Here is a 26,274-nt window from a genome sequence, read left to right as displayed (position 1 = left end):
GGCTGCGGTGCTGTAGTTACGCCACTGCGGGCGCCATGCTATTACACAAGTATCTTGTGCTACTTCATTTGCTGTTGATAATAGTAGGGTGCATAGAGGTGAGAGCATGCATAATATACTAATATCCCTGGCCTGCAAGGAAAATGTGTGTGTGTGTGTGTGTGAGTGTGTTTTCACCCACACCTTGACAAAGGGGCGTACGATCCATGAAATGTTTGTTTGTTTGTGTGTGTGTATATGGATAGATATTATGCACTCACACATTTTTCCTAATTTGCGCTAATTTACAAGCTTAGTTAATCAGGCTGTCAATCTGTCCTACAAATTCCCTGCTGGTGGGAATCAAAACACACAAAAATATATGACATTGTAGGACCAGCACGAATCATGGGTTGCAGTACTTGGACCTGTATAGGTCTGTTCAATAATAAACAGAAATGGTCACTTAAGTATTTTATTAAAAAGTCCAAATTTACAGTTGTACAGGTCAAAGAACTGCGAACTGTGATTGGCGCCTGTCCTACAGTGTGTGTGTGTGTGTGTGTGTGTGTGTGTGTGTGTGTGATGCCTTTGTGGAATGAGTCGGTGCCCTCCAACAGTCAGGGATGCTGACAATGTACACTGCTATCGGGTGCTATTTGCATTGGGTGACAAGCACGCCATCCGCCCACCGATCCTGTACACAGTAGCCAATAGCCGGCTCTGTGTACAGTCAATTGAATCAGTGGGGGTTTTGTTGTCTCTGCCATGGCTGCACTCGCGCTGCGGCTTACTCACCTCCTGGTGCTCAGCCAGTGGGCAGCGGCAGGCAGCAGCATGTCAGTGCGTTGAGCAGGTGCCGGCGCCCACACAGACCCTGCTGCGGCTTGCGGCATCTGGGGCTGCCTTACAGTAGTTACGCCACAGCGAGGTTCTCATTTAATCCCTTGGAGACCAAAGATTTTTTTTCTACCTCTGCTTGAGCTAACCCTTATACGTAATTCGTTTACTTTCAATGGCAAATATTATGTGCAACAAAGGGGGTGTGCGATGGGGTCCTCAGTGGCCTCATCCCTAGCGAATTCTTATATGTTCGGTATTGAACAGTCATTATTTACCATGAATCCAGCGGTGTGTGTGACCATTTGGTCATGTACACGAGGTATATAGATGACCTTTTGATCATTTGGTCGGCTGACCAGAATCTATTAAAAAAGCTTATAGATGCTCACAATGCCAGCACATCGCCGGTTAAGTTCACAGACAACAGGAGTACTGAATCTGTCCAATATTTGGAAGTCGACATCAAAATCTCTGATGGTCGTTTGATCACCTCTTTGTACTCTAAGCCTATGGATAGGAGTAACACCCTAATGGCAACCAGCTTCCATCCTGTCCCACTTAAAAAAAGGTCTCCCTTATTCCCAGATGCGACAGACTCGCCACATCTGCAGTGAGCCAGAGGGTTTGAACCAGGTGCTGTCATGTATGTCTACCAAATTTGCATCCCGTGGATATGACATTATTGAATTACAACAAGCTAAAAATAAAGTTTTTAGCTATGTCTAGAGAAGATTTGTTCATCCCCAAGTCCCATAGTCAAAAAATCCAAGATAAATTGATATGGGTTAATTTCTTTCACCCGGCAAGTACACAACTAAAACCGATCACCAATTCACATTGGCCAATTGTAGCTTCAGATGCGGATGCACCACCTGCAGCTTTGACCCCTGGTGATTCTTTTTATCACCCTTTTATCTGGTAAAAAGTTTAACATATTCCACCGCCTGAGTTGTCACCAGATTTCTCATATACCTGATCAGTTGTCCGTGCGGCCGCCACTACATTGGCAAGGCGGACCATACTTTCAAGGAAAGAGCAGCAGCACACCGTTCTGGCGAGCAACCAGTCGCAAGACACTTTGCGTAGGCAAGGCATAACCTATCTTTTCTGCGTTACCGTATCATTGACCATGTAACGCGTGGTCAATGATACGGTACGGTGATAGGTCATTGAAGCTTCTCCAGTTGGCGAGCCACTGGATTTTTTGCTTGGGGACCTTGGTCCCCAAGGGATTGAATGAGAAGCTTGCTTCCTCTAGTGCTTGCGACTTATGCTCCATATCAGAGTGTATGTCAAAAGAAGTCTTTGGGTTTTCTTTCATAACGATATTGCTGTCATTGTGATGGGTTACGATAATATCATCATAGTTCAGTTGGCATTATGCTTTGCATTACGTGCTTTGTACCCGTTATATGTGGGTGACAGACAGTAGAAGTAATCAGTCAGACTATATATTTACACAGCATTCATTAGGTTAATTTGTTCTGATCTTTTTGCCACTGCCAACTTCCGACAAGCGTGTATGGCGGGTCTTGGGTACGGCAACGATGGGAGCCAGTTTTGTCTGGGTCGAGTCATAGATATAACTATTTATCTCATGATGTGTATATACCAGTCTCCAACCTCTCTGCCCAACCTGGCTCTGTCCATACAAGGTATATTTCGGTATTTTGCATTATATGTATTAAATGTTTTATAGCTATTTATTCATACTTTACTTTGCATATGGAGAGTGTAGTAGGCTTGCGCTGTATACGGCGCTCAGCACATAGACATGTCGTCGTAGGTTTAAAAAAAAATTTCACGCAATTGTATTTCTTAATATTTTATTTATTATCCAGTCAGGCTCTTAACATTTTCACGTATATTTATATTACCCTTATTTTTGGTATTTTCACTTGTCTGATATGTTTATTCTGTTTTATCACGTGACTGATTCCCTCACATAACATAAAAATTAACTATTTTCAGATATGTTCGTCCTCCCTATGATCTGCCTTCGATGTGTATAATCAATTCATATTCCTATAGTGTTTGAGAATCCTCCCCTTTTTAAACTCCTTTTTGTCTTTCCTATGTATGCTTTACCACAATCGCACCATAAGCAATAGACAACATAGGTGTTACTGCAGTTGATAAAAGCTTTAATTGTTTTTTCTTTGTTCATGCTAGCTTTAAAACTTTTAGCTGCATGAACTCCATGGGTGCACATTTTACATCTGCCACATGTAAAAAACCCATTTAGTTTGTGCATAAAGCTCTCTACATTTTCTGCTATCGTTGGCAGTGACAACAGACTGGGCGATATCTACTGACGCCTTAATCACCTGTATTGGATATCCTTTATCCTTAAACCTCTGAATATATACTAAGGATTGCTCTTCAAATCTGTCCAGACTGCTACAATTATGGTGCAGTCTGTGTAGTTGTGAATAGGGCAGATTTAATTTCCAGCGATCCAGGTGGCAGCTTTTAAAATCTAAGTAATTATTACTGTCCACAGGTTTAAAGAACGTACTGGTTTCTATTTCTGCGGCTGATGGGTCTGATTTCAGTCTGATTAGGGTCTAGAAATTCAATTTGTGTGGGGGTTATAATTTGAAGTAAAACCCAAATTAAACTCTTTATTATGGATGTGAGCCACAAATACTTTAAATTGAGCTTCTGACCCCCTCCATATAAATAGAATTTACATAGATAAATTGTTTTTTCCCACTCACCTAAAAATACATTTGCATACCCTGGTGCGCAAATTGTTCCCATCGCCGTCCATGTTGATTGAGTAAAATCCCCTTGGAACACAAAATTGTTTTGTTCCAAAACAAACCAAGGACAATCACATATACATTCAGATTTGCCTGTTTGCAATTCTGTATCTCTTAATAGGACCAATCTTATACACGCTACACCTTTCATGTGTGGCATCGATGTATACAGAGCATTAACATCGATGGTGCCCCATTTTAAAGTCCACTTCCCATTTCAAACCATCCACTATTTGTAAAATCGCAGTACTATCTTTCACAAATGAATCAAGAACGGGCAATTATTTTTTCAAATGACAGTCCACATACTCTGACAGTCTACTTGTCAGAGAATCAATGCCCGGTTCAATCGGGTGACCTGGGGGGGCAGGAATTGAATGAAAGGTGTGGGTGAAAAAACTATATATTATATAGATCGTGAATGCAGTGTAAATGTATAGTCAATAAGAGGAAAAGAACAGGGGAGTTTTTATGTTTAAAAATCATGGCCATTAACAACCTGGATTTGAAAGCCTTTCAAAAGGTTAGTGCAGTATTTAGGAGATGGTTAGCTAATACTTTATCTCCACCCACATTATCTACAAAGCTTAGTAAATGGATGCCTAACTGCCATGTTACACAAATAGTATTTATTTGTATTTATATAAGTGTTTATTATGCAGGGGGGGGGGGGGGGTTAGACATGCTTTTCAGTTTGCTCTATTAATGCAAATGCAGTTCTTTTATATTGGTTGGAGCATTTTTGGCATTCTCAGGGAAAAAAAACCTCCATTGGAATCCTGATGGTATCACATGCTTTCTTTCTCAGGTAAGAATCCAGGAGACCCAGGCAGAATTGCCACGTGGGGCCATACCACGCAGTGTGGAAATTATTCTCCGTGCAGAAGCAGTTGAAACTGCAATGGCAGGGGATCGATGTGATTTCACGGGTACATTGATAGTTGTACCAGATGTATCTGCTCTGTCTATTGGAGGTAATGCATATATTTCTATTCATACTGTACAAAACAAAAAATATAGGAACGTTAAACAATTCTCTACATCAGATGAATATGCATGACTATGAAGAAAAAATGCATATTAACTATTATCAGTGTAAAGCAAATTTAAATGGTTTTAATACCCAATTCACAACTACAAATGCTCTCTTCAACTTAATCCTACAAATTATTTTCATGCTTCTCAACTTCCAGTAAACTACATATATATTTTCAAAAAACATGTTGCTAAATACCAACATACTATACTGTCCCCACTCAGATACTGACATAATTATCCTTTTAACCTTTGTCCAATGTTAACGGATACTGTCCTATGCTATCGTATCACAATGAACCTTTTTTATAGTTATAATGCATTTTAAAGTTGGCAGTGTTCTTTTTCCTATTCTAGAGTTGTGGATGTGCTTAGTTATTAATTTACAAAAAACATCAGGCCCAAAAAATTGTTAACCTAAATGCAGACCAGATTATTGCTATTGGAGGTTCTGGAAAAATGGGATAAACACTTAGTTAATATTGTAGTCATGTTGGAAACTCTGCCCATCTTAAATGTATGTGAATGTTGGTGCATTAAACCTCGAGTGATATGAATTTTAAAGGTATCTACTGTAGATGTTGGATGTTATGTATTTTTGCCCCTGATGGCTGGTATATAATCACATGCAGGGCCGGCGCCACCACTAGGCAGCTCTAGGCATTTGCCACTGGATGGTGACAGTTCGCCCCTCGACCCCCGCATGGAGGTGAGCGTAGGTGCTGGAGCGGGCAGGGGTGTCCGTGCTGCGGGGGTACCTGCGGCGCTGTGTTTAAAGCTGGCGGCAGGGTCCCTGCAGTGAATAGGAAATATCTAGTGCTTTGTGGCGGTGCGGGAAGCGCTGCTGGGTTTGAAAACACTTGCCTCATGCTGATTGGCTGAGATTCAGCAGATAGCGCTAGTTACTTCTTAATCACTGCAGGGCCGCCGCGAGCTTTATACACCGTGCCGCAGGTACCCCCACAGCACAGACTGACACCCCTGCTCGCTCCTGTCAGACGCCGGCACGGAGCCCCCTGCCCGCTCCCCAGATGGCGCAGCAGGTACCCCCCCGGGCACCGGGGCGCCCCCACCCCGACTCACCTGGGGTGCTCCGGTGCCTTGCACCGGCCCTGATCACATGGGCATCTATCCTTTTGTAAAGGTTAAAGGGTAAGACTTATTTAGTACTTAGCAGGCTTTCATAGCTTTGCAATGGGTTCCCACATAAGTAATTCACTAAACTTGGGTATCATTTTCTTATTTTTTCCCCCCTTTTTCCTCTTGTAGAAACCAATACATTTTACATATTGTAACAATATGTAAGTGTGATTCACTGTAAGTCACATATATTAACCAGTGGGCGCGTTTTTCAAAGTCTCAAAGTAGAAATACTAAGCTTGTTTGTAAGGTTTTTCTGAATATTTATGCAATTACATAAGATGTCTCCAAGGATGACTTAGTGATACAAGAACAACAAAGGTTTTGAGAGCTCTGGGTTTGACAATATTTGAAATTAGCTTTACTTGTTCTTCCTAACAAGCTCATCTCATAATCTTTCAACAAGGTTTCTATCTGGCCTCTCGGTCTCTTCATCTGCAGTCTCACTTTATGATCTTTGTAGTGTAATGGACCAATATAATGAGGAGCAAACTTCATTGATGGCACTCTTAATCTCAAGTTCTTTGTTGATAACCAGACACGATCTCCTGGCCGGAGGGCTGGCACAGCTCTGTGTTTCCTGTCGGCAAACTTTTTGAACCTTTTTGAAGCTTTCAGGAGTGATGAATGAGCTTCCAGGTTTTGCTGAATTGCTGGATGGTTGCATCTGCAGCTGGCACTGAAGACAAAGGTTGCAGACTGAAGTCAGGAACTCGAGGATGGAACCCATAGTTGGCAAAGAAAGGATGACATTTGAAGAAGAGTGATATTAGTTGTTATGGCAGAACTCTGCCCATGGAAGAAGTTGAGCCCAGTCATCTTGTGATGAAGATACATATGTGTCAAGAAAAGCCTCAAGGTCTTGATTCACCCTCTCGGTTTGGCCATTTGTTTTGAGGGTGATGGGCTGTGGAGAACTTGAGCTTGACTTGGAGGAGAGAGTACAGGCTTGGCCAGAATTTGGCCACAAATTGGACTCCTATCTGAAATAATATCAAGTGGCAGTCCATGAAGCTTGAATATCTCCTTTACAAATAATTGTTACAGCTTGGAAGTTGAAGGAAGACCGGTGAGCGGGACGAAATAGGCCATCTTGGTGAACTGGTGAACAATCACCCAGATGGCATTAAACCTTGTCAGACTCTGGAAGATCCGTTACAAAGTCCATTGAAAGGTGCGTCCAAGGACGATGTGGCACTGACAGTGGCATCAATTGCCCAGGGGGGAGACTGACTACTAATCTTGTGCTGGGCACACTTAGCACAGGAGGAGACAGTCCTGTGCATCCTGTTTGAGGGACGGCCACCAGTAGGACCTGTTGATAAACTCGTAAGTTTTCTGAATGCCTGCATGACCAGCAAACTTGGAAGAATGTGCCCAATTAAGCAGCTTCTTAAGGCCGGTTTTACAAAACTTTTCCATGTAGGAAGTGTGAGATTTGTTACTCCTGTCACGGAGAAAGCCACTGGATCAATAATGAAGTGTTGATTCGTGGACTTCGACTCACCATCTTGCTCCCATGAACGGGAAAGGGCATCAGCTTTTCAGTTTTGTGTCCCATGACAGAATGACAGCTTGAAATGAAATCTGGAAAAGAGAAGCGCCCATCTGGCTTGACAGGGATTCAAACATTGAGCAGACTTTAGATACAGAAGATTCTTGTGATCTCATGAGCAGCGCCCTCTAGAAGATATCTCCATTCTTCTAATGCCAACTTAATGCCGAGTAGTTCTTGGTCACCAATGGCATAATTACACTCTGCAGGTTGAACTTACGTGAGAAGAACCCACAGGGGTGAAGACGTCCATCAGGCACTTTCTGGGAGAGCACTGCCCCAACACCCACGGAGGAGGCAATGGAGTCACTTGCCCCCAGACTTTTTCTCTTAAGGGGGCGCTTCTCCATTGCCGATCCATCTCTGCAGTTGAAAATATTTTTTGTCATCAGATGGAGGAGCTGTGTCACACCAGCTGCCTCCTTTTTATTCATTTTCACAAAGACAGTGTGAGTCGGCAACTGGCTGACACCCAGGGGGAGCTCCAGCGTACAGCTCCTCCAAGGCTGATACTGTAGCTGTTCGTGAGTCTGGAGACGACAAACTCTTTTGCTCCATTATGGGGAGATAGCTGCAGCCTGCAGGTAGGCACTGCCAGCGCTGTTGCTGCACTTTGTGTGGCACATGTGGGGTGGGGATATTAAATGCTGGCAGCAATGGGATTTTACAGCATTTTTGTGAGGAGTGTTTGTGTATTTTTTTTTTTTTTTGTGGGCAATGTTTGTTTAATTAAAATAGGAGTGTGTGTTTGTGTGTGTGTGCGCGCGCGTCTGTGTGAATAAGGTGTTTGTGTGTGCATTTAAGTAAGTATGTGTGTATGCACGCATCTGTATGAGAGGCGCACGCGTGTCTGAGTGAGGTGTGTTTGTGTGTGCACGCGTGAGTGAGAGGTGTGTATGTGCATGCGCACGTCTTAGTGAGAGGTGTGTATGTGGCCAGAGTGACGCAAGATGCTAATATTCCACGATTTTCTGCTGATTTGCATGCTATTCCATCCTTGCACACCCCCACTATCCAAGTCAGCCCGAAGCGTGGCGAGCGGACGCGGAAGACTATCCCGAAGCATGGCAAGCGGACACGGAATACAACAAGTAATCAGTGTCCCCTTGCTGCGCTCGCCGCGCTTCAGGATCGTTTTCCCCGTGCGCTCGCCCCGCTTCGGGCTTGGTGGCTAACTGCACTCACCACGCTTTATTAAATCAACTCCACACCGACGTGGATAGTGGGGGTATGAATAGGTCGGGAGGACGCGTACCGCGTCCACTCGCCATGCTCCAGGCTGACTTGGATAGTGGGGTGTGCAAGGATGGAATGGCATGCAAAATCGGTCGAAAATCGGCCACTAAATCGCATCCGATTTCGCGGGTGCCGTGATAATACACAGGTACCATTTTATCTCTGTCCATCCACTGTATCTCTCTTCAAGGCCTAGTCCATAGACCCCATAAATTCACAATGTCATTCTGATAAAAGTATGACTTCAATGGTAGTCTTCTGGACAGCTGTGTGTGTGTCCATGGGCAATATCCCCACAGCCAAACCAAATTAATTCCATTCTGTTCCTGTCAGACACCAGGACCGGATAGCAAAATAAATGTTCCCGGGATGCCATGCTGCACTAATGCCATGGAATGGCTGGGCTATGGTCTTTCCTACTCCTTTCCTCATTATCAGCACACAATGGGTAACTAGAAAAGAAGCAGTAGAACTCATAGTAGTTGAGCTTTTTTTAGCCTCACAATGGTTTTTGTGGGTTTGGAAATACTTTTTGAATAACAGACATTAGCAAGATTAGAAAGAATAGTATTAGGTGCGCACAAATTAAGTGCAGTTTAAGACTAGGTACATAAAAGTGACATCCAAACCACTTCAAGATACATAGGATTGACTGTTTACTTATTTTACCTATCCTGAGTAACAGACATTGCCAACTTGACATGATCTTCCATCTCTGCCCATATTATGTACAATAATGAAGTACTATTTCCTACCATGGATTTTTTATGGCAACTTCTGTTTCCATCAACAGAACGACAGAGTTTAGACAAATCAACTTGATTAGAAGTTTCCGGCGCGTAAGAAACTCCTGTCCCATCTAGTCTGCCATTTTTATTCTATTCTTGTGGCAACTTCAAACCTATATGTGGTCTCTCTAATAATAACATTATGCTCAATGATCTGTGCATGGTTCTGGCAAATTCACCTGTCAGAACCTGGTCTGCATGTGTGGCGATTTTTTTTATTTCTTTTTTGTAACATTTTCCCGTTTTTGCATCTCATTAAATATGCGATTATACTTTATAATGGGAAAACATCTGGATGCGAGTTCCGGAATTATTAGAAATCGCACTTTCCGAATGTACAATTTCGTGGCAAAATCCACGTTTTTTGCAGCTTGTAGCATCTCATTAATTTGGAAAAACGTGCGATTTCGGACGTTTTTCCAGAAAAATCACATTTTTGCATCTCATTAAATGTCACCCAAGATATCCTATTTTACAAGAGCAGTGGCAATCTTGTTGGTATGCAGGGCTCTGCAATGTGTGCAAAGCAGAAGGGTTCGATCTCTCAACATTTCTCATATATAACTGGAAATGTCATCATTTGTTTACTCAATCTGTGTAAATTTATAGTCACAATTAGTAATTCATGCTGCTGCACAGTATGGGATTTTATTTCTATATAGTAAAAAAATCTATTCTAGAGTGTGTGGCCGTTTAACTCCATACACAATTTACATTAGAATTGAAACTATGTAGAAGTTTTAAAAAATATTAAATGCCACTAAAGTCTAATTGCAATTGTTTCTTTCATATAGCTAGTGCACTTTTGTCTTCCTATTTATTTCTTAATCTCTATTTGTTGACATCTTTCGCACATCAAGTAAACTTGTTATGCAGTGTTTTAAAATGTCATTCTTAATGGCTACTTTGTAGATGCGCGCATGGAGACTGGAGCGAAAGTGACTGGAGGTGAAGGATTTAATGCTGAAGGAATTCAGGGTTTAAAAGCTTTGGGAGTCAGAGATTTGTCTTACCGATTGGCTTTTTTAGCATGTTATGTGGGCGCTACAAATCCACGGGTAAGCGCTTCAAAAACACTTTGAATTTAACATGTTGACGACTTTCTTGTTGCAAGTTTTTTACTGGTGACTGCCACTACATTCTTTTAAAATGTTGGATTATTATTTTACAGTTTGGAGGCAAAGACTTAAGGGAGGAAGATCAAACTGCTGAGAGTATAAAGAATCAAATGACTGTACAAGAATGGGAAAAAGTATTTGAGATGAGTCAAGACAAAAATCTATATCACAACTTGTGCACAAGCCTATACCCCACAATACATGGTATGTATAATTTTATTAGACAATTATTTTCCTAGTTTTTGGTTTGCTTTCTGGCTATAAAAAATATATATATATTTGGGAGGAATTCAATTGTATGTGTTAACATCGGTTGAATAGGGGTAAACTTGGGCTGTAATGCCTGGGGATATTAATTGCACAACCTTTTTCACCTGATACCCTTGTTGGCGCTCATTAAATTAATGTTAATTGCTGTTAATGCATATGTCTGAACTTCACAAATTCTAGGTTAACAGGTTTGTGGCACCCATTAGCACTGGTTATCGGGGATTTTTATTTGAGCTTTCATGTCTGAAAAAAAACTTATGAATACAGGTGGCAATCACAGCAGTAGCAGCTTCTTCACACTCGTATCCTAATAATAATAATTAGAGACAGGATTATATGCAACATAAAAAGCTTGAAATATGCATGCAAATATGCATGAGAATTTTTAAAATATGCTACATTAAATAATAAAAAAAGTAATTTTTAACTTATTTATTTAAAAATCAGCATGCAATTAGTTGCAAATAAACCTCAAAAATTGGCCCACAGCGTCTGCAGATGTCTAGTGCTGTACACAGGATTTTTTTTCTTCCTGACTGCTACAGCATACTGCAGTGTCCAAGGCTCTTCTTGCATCAACTACATGGACCCTCATCTCCAGCGCTGATGGATCAAATGTCAGCATAGCGTGTGAGGGCGGCGCAGTGGGATGCTTCTTCCCTGCGCTGCATACTCATTGTGACACGGCATTTCCTCCGCGCCGTGTGACGTTACAACCCTTCCGCCCGCCTCCTCTGCTGCAAAAGTCTGTCTCTTGGTGTAAAGTCCCAGGCCAGGGGCAGGCAAAGGTTCAGGAGCTTCGTAATGGCATCCACCCCTACTGACTTTTATCAACATGGATTGGCAGCCTAGAGCAGTGTCAGAAATGGCATACATCCAAGGTTCCCCACACTGCGCACATATTGCCCCAGCCTGCACACTCTACCACTACCTGGCCAGCAGAAGCAGGGCAAAGCAGTGCTGTGACTCACGGGTGGAAAGGGGGCAGGGCCTAAAATATGCACCATTACTAGATTTTAGGTAAAATATGCAATAACCAGTGAGCATGGGCAAATTATGCAAATGCATATAATCCTGTCTCTAATAATTACCTTTCCCTGCCATCCCTTAATACAGCCTAACCGAAATCCACCTTACCAGCATAACACCAAACGCGCACCCCCTGCATACTTCTGACTGAAATGCTGGCAGTTGGAATTCCAGCATCAGCAACCTCATGCTCATCAATTTTGGGGTTGTGGTGCTGTCTTCTGGCTGCAAGTCAAAATGCAAGCATCTATATTCTGAGTGATGGCATTCCATCTGCCGAGATGCTAACCACATCTGAACAAGTGGTTCTCAAATACACCATACAAAGAGTATATTATGGTATACTAAACCCGGATCTATGCTTTAAGTTGTCATCCATAAGTATGTATACATTTTTTCTGTTGAATGCCCTTAAAATACAGTAATGCTATATTAGAGGACTTTAGAGCACAAATACACTCATTCCGATCACACATGTTATTAGGTTTCCTTTTACTTGTTTGTTTTTGGTTTATCACTTTTTTTTATTTACTGCCAAAACTTTTATACAGGGTTCACAACATTTGAAAGAAAACTGAGGGCATTTAATTTCTTTGATGATGCTTGATAAACTACAATGATATTCTTATACACTAAGAAAATATTGTCAATTTTTTGTGGTTACTGCTGACATTATTACAGAAACTTTGGTAACCACTAAAAAATGTTACTTGTGTAGGCTTCATTTTAATAACGTGTAGTTCATTTAAATTTTTTTAGTCAAAATTTTGATGTCTTTTTAGGTAATGATGAAATTAAAAGAGGTGTTTTGTTAATGCTATTTGGCGGTGTGCCTAAAAAAACAATGGAAGGCACTTCTTTGCGAGGAGATATAAATGTTTGTATTGTTGGAGATCCAAGTACATCTAAAAGTCAGTTCTTAAAGTAAGATATTTTTTTTTGTTTATGACTTGCAGTAATTTTCAGTTATACAGCTCAAAATTGTGCCAAAAATGGTATCTATTTTCAGATTGTTGATGGTTTCAAAATGATAGATGAAGAAATGTAAAATGATTCAGAAAGACTAAGGGGGGTATTCAATGTCAGGGGCACGGCTGTCGAGCTAGCGCGACAGCCGTGCCCCTGTCCCGTTCTCGGTCAGCTCGCCTGGAGCTCGGCAGTCGGGCTTCAATGTCCCGGCCGCCGAGCGGCGAGAAGGGGGCGTGGCCGCGAGTTGATGATGGAAATAGACGAGCTCCGGCCGGGAGCTCGCCTATTTCCGGCTTTTCTCGGCAGAACGAGCCCGACAGCTTGTGATGTCAGGCTCGTTCTGCGCAAAACCCCTGTTCAATGCTGTCGGGGAGAACAGCATTGAATATGGCCCCGCAGCCATCTCCCCCGTCGGGAGATGGCTGCGGGAGTTCGAATGACATTGCATACCCCCCTAACACTTGCAGTAGGCATAGCTCTTTAGAATTATCGTTGCTTTTTTTCCCATTTGATCAGTATACTGCAGGATTCAAATTGTATTCTGATCTATTTTACATGTCCTGCACCTTACAATGTGTATATCCATTGCAGACATGTGGAAGAATTCAGCCCTCGAGCAGTGTATACCAGTGGAAAAGCTAGCAGTGCTGCAGGTTTAACTGCAGCTGTTGTAAAGGATGAAGAATCACATGAGTTTGTGATTGAAGCAGGAGCTTTGATGCTTGCAGATAATGTGGGTTTACAAAATTAGTTTTTAAACTATTATGTATTAGGATATCATGTGCAAAACTTTACACCGGCTCTCAAGACACACTTCATCAAACCCAGCCATTCATTCTAGCACACTGTTACATGCTCACTCTTACCACTTGTTACCTGTGTCTGTCTGCTCCTCTCCCCCTTTAGAATGTAAGCTCTTATGAGCAGGCCCCTCTTCTCTCGGGTATGGTATAACTTACCGACAGTCGGTATTCCCACAGTTGTTTCTAAGACGTCGGAATCCCATCTGTCAGAAGTCCGACAAGCAGAGGTGAGTGCATTTAAGCCCCTTGCATGCTTGGTCCAATTCTCCTTCTATGGGGATAGTGGACCCCCACGAGGGACATTAACACGCGTAGGTCGGGATTCTGACAGTCGATCAGTGATCTGGCACCCCCTTCCTTCATGTACCCTTCCTTCCTTTTATGTGAACCAAGTCCAGAGTTCCTTTGATGGCATTTAATCACTCAGTTTTATGCTGTCCAATTATTTATTTTAGTATTGTCTGCTAATGCAGAAATGTTTATGAACCCTTTTACTTGTCCTATAAGGTCTTGACCTGTAAGTCTGGGTGCTGCAGATCCCTTGTGGCGCTATATAAGTTATAACTGTCCACAAAGAGTAGGTAGTTCATAATTGCATAAACTAAATTAATAGGGTGCTTTTAGCATTGTGGTAACACTTATACACAATTTATTTTTATTTGTGGTCAAAAAATGGCACGCCTCATATTTAATTGAAGTTAAACGGTTATGGTAATAGTTTTTTCTTTTGATTTTGACATCTTAAAATATCCAGTTGAAAAAAATCTTTTAAAATGTTATTTAATCTATTAATGACAAAAAAGAAATGTGATATACAGCGTGTAGTGTGTAATGCAAGTTCACTTGTAAACTAATTATGGATACTTTACCATTATTTTGTTTCACTTTATAAAGTAGTTGTTGAATTTGGTTTTCTGCCCCCCAAAGTGTGTGTGTGTGTGTGTGTGTGTGTATTTTCTAGCTGAAAAAGAAATGGCACGAATATACAGACTCTGACTAACTTCTAGCTAAGTTGTGATTTCTAAATTAAATGGAGAAAACACTTTTTTTTATTTTTTTTATTATTCCATTCATTTCAATGGGCTCACTATTGTGAGCTTCTTTGCTGATTAATTACTATCCCTTGGGATGACACTATTGACCAGATTTGATTTACAAATTGTATCCTTATGACAATTTTTTTTAATTCCTGTAGGGGTGACATGAGGACAGGGTTTGGGAACCACTGCCCTAATCAAGAGTCAATAATGGTGATTGCTAGTAAGTTTGTTTTTCACGATTGCCTCTTGAATTTAGGGGGTTTGTTGCATTGATGAGTTTGACAAGATGGATTTGAAAGATCAAGTGGCTATTCATGAAGCAATGGAGCAGCAAACCATCTCAATCACCAAAGCTGGTGTGAAGGTAGGATCTCTTAGCCACTTAGTTAACAATTAATATTTACTACAGTCTCTCCTTGTAAGACTTTTCAGTCTGAGGAAGGAATATGGAGCTATATCTGATTTAGGATACAAATGGTTGTCTTTCAAGTAATGTGTTTAGCAACTGGAATTAGAGCTACTGTAAAGTATTGAGAGAGAATTTGAGGTCATAAGGGTGGTATATGGTCATTAGGTCAACTCGTTTTAGGTCAACATGCATTGGGTCAACCTCTGAAGGCCAACATGCCGAAGGTCCACAAGGTTGGAAGGTTGATGCAAAAATTAGGTCGACAATGGCTAGGATGACATGTCAACATAAAAGGTCAACATGAGTTTTTCAAATTTTTTTGTCCCAAATGTCGAAATAGACAGTCGATTTCGTATGCCGCTGTGGTGTACCCGTCCCAACCTTGTGGATATGCGACCACACCCCCTACCGTTTTTTGGGACCAGCTACAATCCACACAGCACTTTCACCTGGCACGCAACCCGTATTAATGCTGAAACCAGGTGTGCAATGCATTCTGACCATTCCCTACTTTCATGACTTGTGCATTGCTCCCTACTGGCCTCATGAGGTTCCCTTGACCCAGGGACTGTAGCCTTACCCTGTGCTACCTTTGCACTTTACAGCCAGCTCGTTGTGCTGAATAATACTCCCCCCTCAATATCATTATCACTTTTTTCAACTTCCAATAGGAGTTCTATTCAATACAGTAATTTGTAGTTGTTTGTCTTCAAACTATTTTTTTATGTATTTATTCCATTAAAGCTGAAATCTGGATATTTTAGTTTACTTCTAATATACTATAATCCAACAGCTCTGGCCTTTTTATGCATTGTGATGTTGCATTTATAAATATTGACTAAATCAGGTTGGCCTAAACTGGATAATGGGTGTACCTAATAAAAGGAGGAGGTCCATGTACCAAGATTGTTTTTATTTATTTTTTGCGTGTGCTTGTTTAGGTCTGATATCCCATTTCCTTAGAGTAGGGCAAATATACTATTTACAAAAGCCGTATTAATGTTCTATTCACTCATGTATTCCATGATTGTATCCTTTAGATTTTCAATGTATAGGTACATTGGTCTGGTAAATATTTAAATATATATATATATATCTCAACTAACTTTTTGCTTCCGATTCCTTCGAGGCCACATTAAATGCCCGTACATCCATCTTGGCAGCAGCAAATCCTGTCGGTGGAAGATATGAACGCTCAAAGTCATTGAAGCATAATATAAATCTTTCAGCTCCAATAATGTCAAGATTTGACCTTTTCTTCATATTAGTGGATGAATGCAATGAGGTATTTTCCCTGTGATGTATTTAAAGTATAGAAGAAAATTAACAAATGCTACTATACAGTATATGGAATACGGTGTTCAGTTCTGGGCACTGCACCTTTAAAAAGGACATCTATAATTTGGAACAGGCAGAGCCGGCCCTAGGCAAATTAGGCAATTGCCTAGGGCATTGGCCTATGTCTAGGGGCTGCAGCCTCCTTTACTATTGGTGATCAGTGGTGGCTAGGGCAACCTCTGCAAAGCAGGGAGGCGCAGTACTGAAGAGGCGCTCTCCCTGCTTTGATTACGATGCTGCTGCTTGTGCCTATGAAACAATGATAGGCAGAGGTGTCGCCCACAGCATTAATAGCAGGCTGCTCAATTCCTCCTCCCCCATGCAATACAGATAGTACTATTAGCGGTAATGTGTCCTGCCCCCCGACTCCCCGCCAGCAGCAGCCCCAGCTTGCGGTTCCCAGAGATGGGGAACATTCAACAGCAGCCTGGTTGGCGGCTCCAGGAGCCCAGTGGACATCATCAGCAGCCCGGCCTGAAGCTCCAGGAGCAATAGGGCATAATCAGTTACCCGGCCGGCATCCTCAGTAGCCAGAGGACATCAGGTAGTGGTCTGTGTGCCATGACATGGGGTGGGATGGATATATGTATGGAAGCAGTGTATATGTTTGAGTGAGAACAGCATTGTCTGCAGTGTGCGTGATGGCGGCAGTGGTGTGCAGTTTGCATGAGGGGCGGCAGTGTTGTAATATGTATGAATGAGAGCGTAATGTACAGGTGTGTCTTTATACAGTGTTGCTGGAGCCACGTGCGCATGCACTAATTACTTAGTGTATGGGGGGGGCCTGAAAAATGTTGCTATGGGGCCGCCAAAGCTCCAGTTACGTCCCTGAGTAGATATCCAGAGGAACAAAAAACAGCTACGCTGTTTTTTTGTTTTCTCTGGATATCTACTGCCTTGAGAATGGTCCAGTAGGACCGAAACATCAGCAGGCTCCATTTTTTACCTGATTAAACACGGGACACCCAAATCCTGATGACCCTTACTGTATGAAGTCTGGTGAGTGCTGTTTTCCCTTATGGGAGTTACTGTATATACATAGCACTGTTTTCCACATACACTGTTATTTATACGGCACCCCAGCGGCTACCTAGGCACAGGGGTGAGTGCAGATCTTGTTTGCATACAGTGTGTGTGTATGTATGTATGTATGTATGTATGTATATATATAATGTGTCATAAACCAGCATGTTATTTTTGGTGTCTAAACACATTTGTTTGGAAAATGGGCAAACAAAACCATGTGCACTGCAGGTGGAGCACATGTAACATGTGCAGAGGGAGTTAAGCTGTGTACACACAGGGCGATATCGCTCGGTATCCCGTTTGCATTGAAAAAGAAACTGCCAAGGGAGCCTGGCAGTGGAAATCAGCTGGTCGCAGGAGCATGTTCCTGCGACCAGCGATCTCTACAGGGAAAAAACGGGAGCGCGCACCCGCCGATATGTCGCCGGTGCACACTTCCATCGTGGCAAATATGGTCGCTCAGCGACCATATTGCCCGCGATATTAGCAAAAATCGCCCCGTGTGTACACACCATTAGATTTGTGTGAGGGTAAATACTGGCTGCATTATTTTTAGTTTCAGCACACTCCACCCAAATCTAACTCTCGCTATACATATTACATCTGCCCCACCTGCAGTGCACATGGTTTTGCCCATTTTCCAAACAGATGTGTACTGAGCTCATCGGCATCTGCTAGGGGGCGCCAACTACAATCTTGCCTAGGGCATCAAATTGGACAAGGCCAAAAATCACTAGAATCCAAAGCCAACAAGGCTGAAATATGTTTTCACTTTAGAAATGGAGGTTGAGGAGGAAGGGGCGGGCCACGACGGCACGCACGTGAGGTTGGCGTGCTCCCTCCCCCCCCATGTCTGCCGGTGCAGATAGCTGAGCTTTCCTCCTTTCCCCCCTCTCCGTGTTTACCTGGCCGAGGCAAGCGCTCAGTGAGCGGGTGAGAGCGGCGAGAGAGCGGTGTCAGACGCGGACGCTGGCTTAGTCTCCGCCAGGCGTCTGACGTCATCGGGAAGCGCCGCTGCCGGGTGCACGCGGCGGCTGTAACGGAGAGGCGGCTGGTCCCTGCCGAAGGAGCAGAGAAGTCTCCCCAGCTAGGGAGCCCGCTGGGACGGTGACTACCCAGGATTAAATCTGGTGAGGTCTTGGAGACTGCCTGGAAGGACCCCTTCATCGGGAGTGTGGCTGTGGCTGGGAGCTCCTCCACCCGTGTACTGGCGTGCCCGTGGCCGGCTGAAATTGATTGTGCAAGCCGTATTGTGGATCCTCCTGAAGCCCCTCGGTTTGCTGACCTATGTTCACTCAAGCGGATATTGCAGCTCCTTGGAAGGTCCAGCAGTGAGTAACCCAGAAATAATTTGTGTGACTGTTAAAACTACACAAGGGGTTGCACGATATATATCCGCCAGTTGGGGTGACCAGCCTATAATAAGTGTTCTTTTTGTGGCCAGTGGACTGGTTTGCGATTAGTACCTGCTGTATCCCCCTAAATACTAAGACTGTGTCAGAAGCGGTAATATGGGGAAGACTGGCCAGAACTCAGCGGCAGCCAGGTTAGAAAAGTTTGCCCGTAATCAATCCCAGCCTGGGAGTTCCTCTCAAGCCTCTACCCCCTCTGCCTCGCCAGCGAAGGGACCTGGTCCCCATTCAGCCCCTGATGTCACCTTGTTGCAGGTGCTGGAAGCCGTTAACAAATGCGAAGCGCGATTGCTAGAACAGCTGGGTAATGTACAGGCGGATATCCTGTTGATAAAAAATGATGTTCAAAAAACAAGAGAGCGTGTGAACGAGGTGGAGGCACGTATATCTTCTTTGGAGGACTGTGTTTCCCCGCTCAACACCCAGGTTAAAATGATATCTACCCAGGTCTTGGAGCTGCGCCAGAAGCTTACAGATATGGAGGGAAGATTGAGGCGCAATAATGTGCGGTTCCTGGGCTTTGAAGAGCGGGCGGAGGGCAGGGAGCCGGAAAAATTCCTAGAGGAATGGATATTGCAGGTGTTTGGGAAAGAAGCGTTTTCATCCCAGTTCTCTGTGGAACGTGCACATCGTATCCCAGGGCGTCCCCCTGTACCTGGCGCCTTGCCTAGGACGGTGATCGCTAGGTTTCTTCACTTCAGGGACCGAGATACGTTGCTCTGTCTTGCCAGAGAGAGGGATGACATTTCCTATAATGGGAAAAAAATAGCGATCTTCCCGGACTTCCCAATCGAAGTACGGAAGGACAGAGCTAAATTTAAGGATGTTAAATCCCGCCTGCGGGAGCTGGGACTTAAGTACTCGATGCTTTATCCTTCAAACCTCAGGGTAATCGTGGATGGCAGTACAAAGTTCTTCACTTCTCCGGGAGAAGTTGCAAATTGGCTTGACAGCTCCCATCCTGGGAAGCGTCAAGTGTTAGCCAAATAGGCTGGACTGCGTTACCTCTGCCAATGCCAGGACTTTTTCTTTGTTGCTTCATTCTTTATATTGATATTAGGAGAAGGAGAAGGGAGATGTACTATTGAATAGGTTTATATTGTGTCATTGCTCCATTTGTTTTTTTTTGTTTTTTTTGTGCCGGTGGGATATGGGGGGGGTAGGGCGGTGGTTGGGGAAGAGACGCTCAAGAAGAGAGGGTTGTTGGTGGTAAAGTAAACTTCAGGTATGCCTAGGAATGGGGATACTGGGAGAGGGTGGGTGGGGGGGCGTCTGTTTATTGTTTTTGTGTGTGTGTCTTGTCTGTTTGGCCGCAACCTGCTAACGAAAATACTCCTGCTAATATGTCCAGAGTTGTTGGCGAGATGGGAGTCCGATGTATGAGCTGGAATGTGAGGGGGCTGAATGAGAGAACAAAGAGAACAGTGGTTCTAAATCAATGTAAAAGTAGTAATGCTGACATCATTTGTTTGCAAGAAACCCACTTGGTTGGGGATAAATTGAAGGCCCTGAAGCGGCCATGGATTGGTTCTCTCTTTCATGCCCCCTTCTCATCCACTTCTCGTGGTGTCTCGATTTTGATTAAAAAAACACTTGCCTTTACTCCAGGGAAGTGTAAGATAGACCCCCAGGGTAGGTATGTGTTCCTGGAGGGTCGCATAAACCAGGTTAGGTTGTGCATCCTCTCGGTCTACATACCCCCACCTTTCTCGTATGAGGTGATTAAAGAAGCTGCCGAGTTTACAGCTGGGTTTTTGGATGCCCAGATAATATGTTTGGGGGATTTCAACAAGGTGCTCGACTCTAGGTTGGATAGATGGAAACCCTCTCATAATTATTCGGATGAAGGCAGTAGATTCCGGGAATTCATCAGGGACTTGGGCTGGTCTGATCCCTGGCGTATTAAAAATCCAGATCGAAGGCAGTTTTCCTGTTACTCGGCGACACATAAGGTTTTTTCTAGGATTGACCTAATCTTAGTATCACAAGGGCTGTTAAATAAGATCCAGCAGATCGAGTACAAGTCCCACGGGATATCAGATCATTCCCCCGTTATTATTCAACTAGACCTGTCCAAGGAGGAGGGTTTTAGATATTGGAGGTTACAACCCTTTTGGTTAGCCCAGTTAGGAGACCAGGAGGATCTGGGTAGTAAGATTGAAGAATATTTTGAAATCAATAGGGGTACGACCAGTGGATCTGTCTTATGGGATTCATTTAAATCCTTTATTAGAGGGATAATAATTAACAAAATTGCTTTTTTGAAAAAAAATCACCGTGCTAGATTATGTGAACTGGAGTCCCGTTCTTCTGAGCTGGAAGCCAGGTTTATCGGTAGTGGATTGGATGCGGACAGAGTAGCTTGGCAGGAGGCTCAAAAAGAATGGAACGATTATAATATTGAGATCGAAACACGCAGGCTTGCGTATGGGGATGTGCGCAGGAGTGCTGGTTGTGACCGAGCTGGGAAGTGGTTAGCACTTATTGCGAAGCAGGAGCGTCCGGTGAACATAATTTCTAGTATTACGACACCAGCAGGTGAGCAAATAACAGATACTCCGCGGATAGCAGCGACTTTTGCTTCTTATTATGAGATAACTTATCAGTCCCAGCTAGACAAGAGTAATGAGCAGATTGAGTCGTACCTGGGTTCCCTGGACTTGCCCAAACTACCAGTGGAAAGTAGAGAGTTTTTAGACTCCCCGATTAGCATCGAGGAGACCATTGGAGTTATAAAAAGTTTACCTGCAAATAAGGCTCCGGGACCGGATGGGTTGCCGGCAGAATTTTACCAGAGACACGTGGAAACCCTGGCCCCAGTCTTATTAGAACTCTTTCGGGATATGGTGGAGGAGGGGAAATTTCCGGCCTCTATGTCGTCGGCAGTGATTTCAATGATTCCTAAGGCCGGTAAAGATCTATTTCTGGTGGAATCATATCGCCCCATTTCCGTTATGTCAACTGATGCAAAAATATTTGCAAAAATCTTGGCTAATCGGTTGGGAAGAGTTATAGATCATATTGTACACCCTGATCAAACCGGTTTTAGGGCGGGTATGTCTACTGCCATTAATTTGAGGAGAGTACATTCTTATATCCAAATTCTGAGCACAGGAAGCGGCAAGGCTGCGTTGGCCTCTTTCGATGCTCACAAAGCTTTTGATGTAATAGAATGGGAATATTTGTGGGGGGCTCTTAAGGCATTCGGCTTTGGTGAAAGCTTTATCAACTGGATTAGGTTGATGTACCAGAAACCTGAAGCTCGGGTTACAATTAATGGGTATACCTCGGCACTTTTCAATTTGGGTAGGGGTACCAGACAGGGTTGTCCACTGTCCCCGCAGCTTTTTGCGGTAGCAATTGAGCCGCTTGCTTGTATCCTACGGCGCAATCTTTCGACGGGTGCGGTGGACAACTTAAATATGGTCTCTCTCTATGCTTATGATTTATTGGTTGGAGTGGCAAATCCTGAAGGGGATCTTTGTAGGGTTTTCGCGTGTCTCAAGGAGTTCGGGAGTTTTTCAGGTATTAATATGAATTGGGCTAAATCTAACCTGGTAGCGTTGGGGGACAGTCCAGGGGATATTCAGACGGACTTACCGATTAAGTGGACGAATAAGTTTAGATATTTGGGCGTGTTGGTCTCAATTAAGCCACAGGATTATATTTCGGATAACCTCACGCCATTGGTAGATGATATTCGGAATAAATGTCGTAGATGGGTTAAATTACCAATAACCCAAATTGGTAGGGTAAACCTGGTGAAGATGTCTATTCTTCCCAGGTTGCTTTATGTTCTCAATCATTCTCCGCTGTTGGTAGACAGCAAGTGTTTTAAAGAGATTGATGGGATTCTTGCCTCCTTTATTTGGCAAAACAAGCGTCCTAGGATAAAGCTGGCTACTCTGTGTAGAGACAAGGAAAGAGGCGGCCTATCTGTACCCAATTTCAAATTATATTATATGGCAGCACAACTAACCCATCTCATTCCTTGGATTCGCAATGAGGAAATTACCAAAGAGGACAAGGAACTAGGGAGGTTTTTTGATCGGGACTGTACCCTGTTTCAAGGGGTTATGCTGGGCAAGATACGGCAGGGAACGCCGCCCATTGTCAGGCAGGCTATTACTATTTGGAAATGGGTGCATGGAATTCTGCAGTATGGTGAGACGGACCCGGCAGCCTCAATTTACTCTGTGACCGGCATGAAAGATATTAGTTCGATCCAAGGAGGTTTGTCATGGGGTAAATTCGGGTTGAATACTATTGGGCAATTTTTCCGAGATGGCCAATTAAGGGCCTTCTCTGATTTGCAGGGGGAATTCCTTTTTCCAAATTATATGCAGTATAGCTACCTCCAGCTAAAGAGTGTGCTGCAGCGTTATGAGAGGGAATCGCATATTGTTATAAGGGACTCTCCATGCAAATCATTTATTCTGCAGTTGGGCCACCAGAAAAGGTTATCTAAATTGTATAAATTTTTAATGGCATCATGGCAGCTTGTTGACTTGGATCGTCTTAAATCCAAATGGGAAGTTGATATCCCAGAGGTGTCAAATAACTCATGGGAGGAGGTTTTGTCGTTCCCTTGCACTGCTACTACTGCTGTCCGCATCCAACAAGTCCAGTTCAATATATTACATAGAATTTATATCACACCTGTAGGATTAAGAAGGTTTAATGACTCCTACTCAGATAGATGTCCAAAATGTAGGTCTGGTTTGGGATCCTTTTGGCACCTGCTATGGGATTGTGGTATTTTACAGGGCTTTTGGGATGAGGTTAAGCGGGTATTAGTGGATTTGGGTTTTCCCCGTAGTGAGCTTTCCCCTTTAAAATTGGTACTCGGTGTGTGGGAGTCAGGTCCCCGAGCCTCGGAATGGAAGTATTTGGTATCTAATCTATCGGCGATGGCAAAAGTCATTATTGCTAGATCTTGGATGTCTTCGGCTGCTCCATCGCTGGTAGAATGGTTAAATTTAGTCAACAGGATATGTATACAGGATAGATTTACTTACGCATCTAGGGGGGCGGGCACAAAATTTAATAAGACGTGGGGTAAATGGAAAAGGTCTACTTACTTTTCACCAATGTATGATAGGCATGAGTAGCCATAAAAGAATTTATTACTGTGTGAATTAGAAGATTAAGGACACGTTGTGAATCTATAAAAGGTTAGCTGTTTGACACTGTCTTAATGTCACCTGGAATGAACACTAGGGAATGCTGAAATTGTAAATGGTTGGGAGGGGGGAGGGGGAAAGAGGGTCTATATAAATGTTTCACCAATTGTATGATGGGCCTTCGTAGCCATGAAGTAATTTATTTCTGTGTGAAGTAGAATATTAAGGACACTGTGTTGAACCGTTAGAATGTTAGTTGATTAACACTGTAATAACGACACTTGGAAAGCGCACTAGGGTAAGATGAAAATGTGATGGGGGAAGGGGGGGAGGGGAAGGGGAAGAGGGAAAGAAAAAAAGGAAAGATTTGTTTATTTGTTCCCCACTAGATGCAGCGAAGTTCTCCTTTTTTTTTTTTTTTACTACTGTGATATGCTGTGACATATCAGGTGTCGGCAACTTGGGTATGAAGAGGGAGAGGGAGAGGGAGTTAGAACATGGGGATTTATTAATGGAATGCGGGGCGGTCATTTGTTTTATGTGTTGTGAGTATGTTTGTGATAAATGTCTTGTGTATTGTACGAGGCTGCTTTTTACTACTGATATGAACCTTATACAACAAGGCTATTTACCATGTCTGGTTTAGATGTTTTTTCTTTTTTTAAATGTCTATTCATGTTTTGTACCAATAAAGACTCAATTGAAAAAAGAAATGGAGGTTGAGAGGAGATATGTTTAGCATGTTCAAATGCAGAATTTGGAATCCTATGGAACTGGGAGATAATTTGTTCACTAACCGGCCTATGCTTAGGACATGTGAGCTTGTACTGAGGCCCAAGAATAAGAAATTCTGTATTGAATTAAGAAAAGGAATCTTCACCATTAGAGCAGTAAAATTCTGGAACTCATTGCAGGTGGTATTGGTTACAGCAACTGTCAATGAATTTAAATCAAAACTGGATATTTTGTTGGCCACTAAGGAAACCCTATAAATGTAACTACTAATTGAGTAAGTCATACTGTAAGTTTAATAGGTTCAACTTGATTACTATGTTATACGCCGGCTCGTGTTAGACTGGTGCACTTCCATACAGCAGCCAAATATCATACCAGTCCAGGGCCATGCTAGTTTGCTGCAGCTCAAAGATTAAATTAACACAAAAGAAAAGTCTAGTCTTTTCTTCATTTTAGTAGATTAATGCGGTTTTGTTTTTTCAGGTTACAGATTATGCAATAGCACGGAGGATAGTTGATTTACATGCACGAAATGAGGAGTCTATAGAAAGAGTATATTCGATTGAAGATATTCAGAGATACTTGCTGTTTGCCCGCCAGTTCCAGCCAAAAGTAGGTTCATACTGTATTTCCAAAATGTGTACATTGAATTTTGTGACTAAATATAATGCAAGTTGAACTTTTTGAGGAGTATAATGTAACTTAGTCAATACTGTACTTTTTCAGTAAAGTTTACTATAACAGTACTGTAACCAGTGGTGGTTTTTACCTATGGGTATGGTTTTTACCTATGACTGGCAGTGACTTCCCAGTCACCAAGGCAGTCCCATTGAGAAGTGTTCCCTCCCTCTGGGACGCCTTGCTGCGGGCTGCCGTGCAAAAACGGCAATTGCGCATGCGCAGTACCTATATGTAATATATAGCTTGCCTCACTGTTTTTTACCCTATGGGGTAATATAATTTATTTCACAGTAAAGTACATAGCTACAGTATATACAGTACAGATAATTTTAAGGGTTGACCTTGATTCCTCACCCCATTTAAAGCAGGGATGGGGAACCTTTTAACCCTCCAGCTGTTGTTAAACTACACATCCCAGGATGCCCCGCTCCAGTTTTGCAATTTGGCCATGCTGAAGCTGGTGCAGGGAATTCTGGGATATGTAGTTTGACAACAGCTGGAGGGCCGAAGGTTCCCTATCCCTGATTTAAAGCAAGATAACCATATGCTTTGATAATGCCTCTGAGAATGAGGCAAAGCTGATCAGAGATCATATCCTGCAGCCAACTGGGACATTTTCTATTAAGCGCTCCAGCCTCGTATATTATGGTTCTGACAGCTGCTACTGCTGCAGCTGTGGTTTAGGATTGTCTGTCTTGGCAAGTCTCCTCCATACAGCCAGTCATAGCCTTGAGAGCAAACAGTCGGCAGCCATATCGTACAAACATGTTGTCATACACCTCTGGGAGATGGGATGTTGCCCATAGCAACCAATCAGATTCTACTTTAGTCCCTTCTAGAAGATAATAAATGGAATGTTGCCCATAGCAACCAATCAGATTCTATCTGCAGTGTTGCATCATATTTGTGTACTTTTCATTTAAATATGCAATTAATCTGATCTAAAACACTTGTATATCTGTGTGACTGAAACTGTATAC

General features: G+C 42.9%; 1 protein-coding gene across 2 annotated transcripts in view; it reads left to right on the top strand.

Annotated features, from left to right (window-relative positions):
* The window catches only part of LOC146080667 (maternal DNA replication licensing factor mcm6), an 86,877-nt gene that overhangs the window by 40,653 nt on the left and 19,950 nt on the right, over positions 1-26,274 (top strand). For both annotated transcript variants that reach the window (XM_083188173.1, XM_083188174.1), the window contains exons 5-12: positions 4,396-4,561; positions 10,254-10,399; positions 10,513-10,663; positions 12,541-12,682; positions 13,319-13,460; positions 14,827-14,934; positions 16,109-16,264; positions 25,097-25,225. In XM_083188173.1, the coding sequence (XP_083044299.1) occupies positions 4,396-4,561; positions 10,254-10,399; positions 10,513-10,663; positions 12,541-12,682; positions 13,319-13,460; positions 14,827-14,934; positions 16,109-16,264; positions 25,097-25,225 (1,140 nt within the window). The remainder of the gene's footprint in view (positions 1-4,395; positions 4,562-10,253; positions 10,400-10,512; positions 10,664-12,540; positions 12,683-13,318; positions 13,461-14,826; positions 14,935-16,108; positions 16,265-25,096; positions 25,226-26,274) is intronic.

The sequence above is a fragment of the Crinia signifera genome, chromosome 5 (genome assembly GCF_055691185.1).
Source record: "Crinia signifera chromosome 5, ASM5569118v1, whole genome shotgun sequence".
NCBI lineage: Eukaryota > Metazoa > Chordata > Amphibia > Anura > Myobatrachidae > Crinia > Crinia signifera.
The sequence above is the reverse complement of the archived record's forward strand: the minus strand, read 5'-3'. Positions and strand labels throughout refer to the sequence as shown.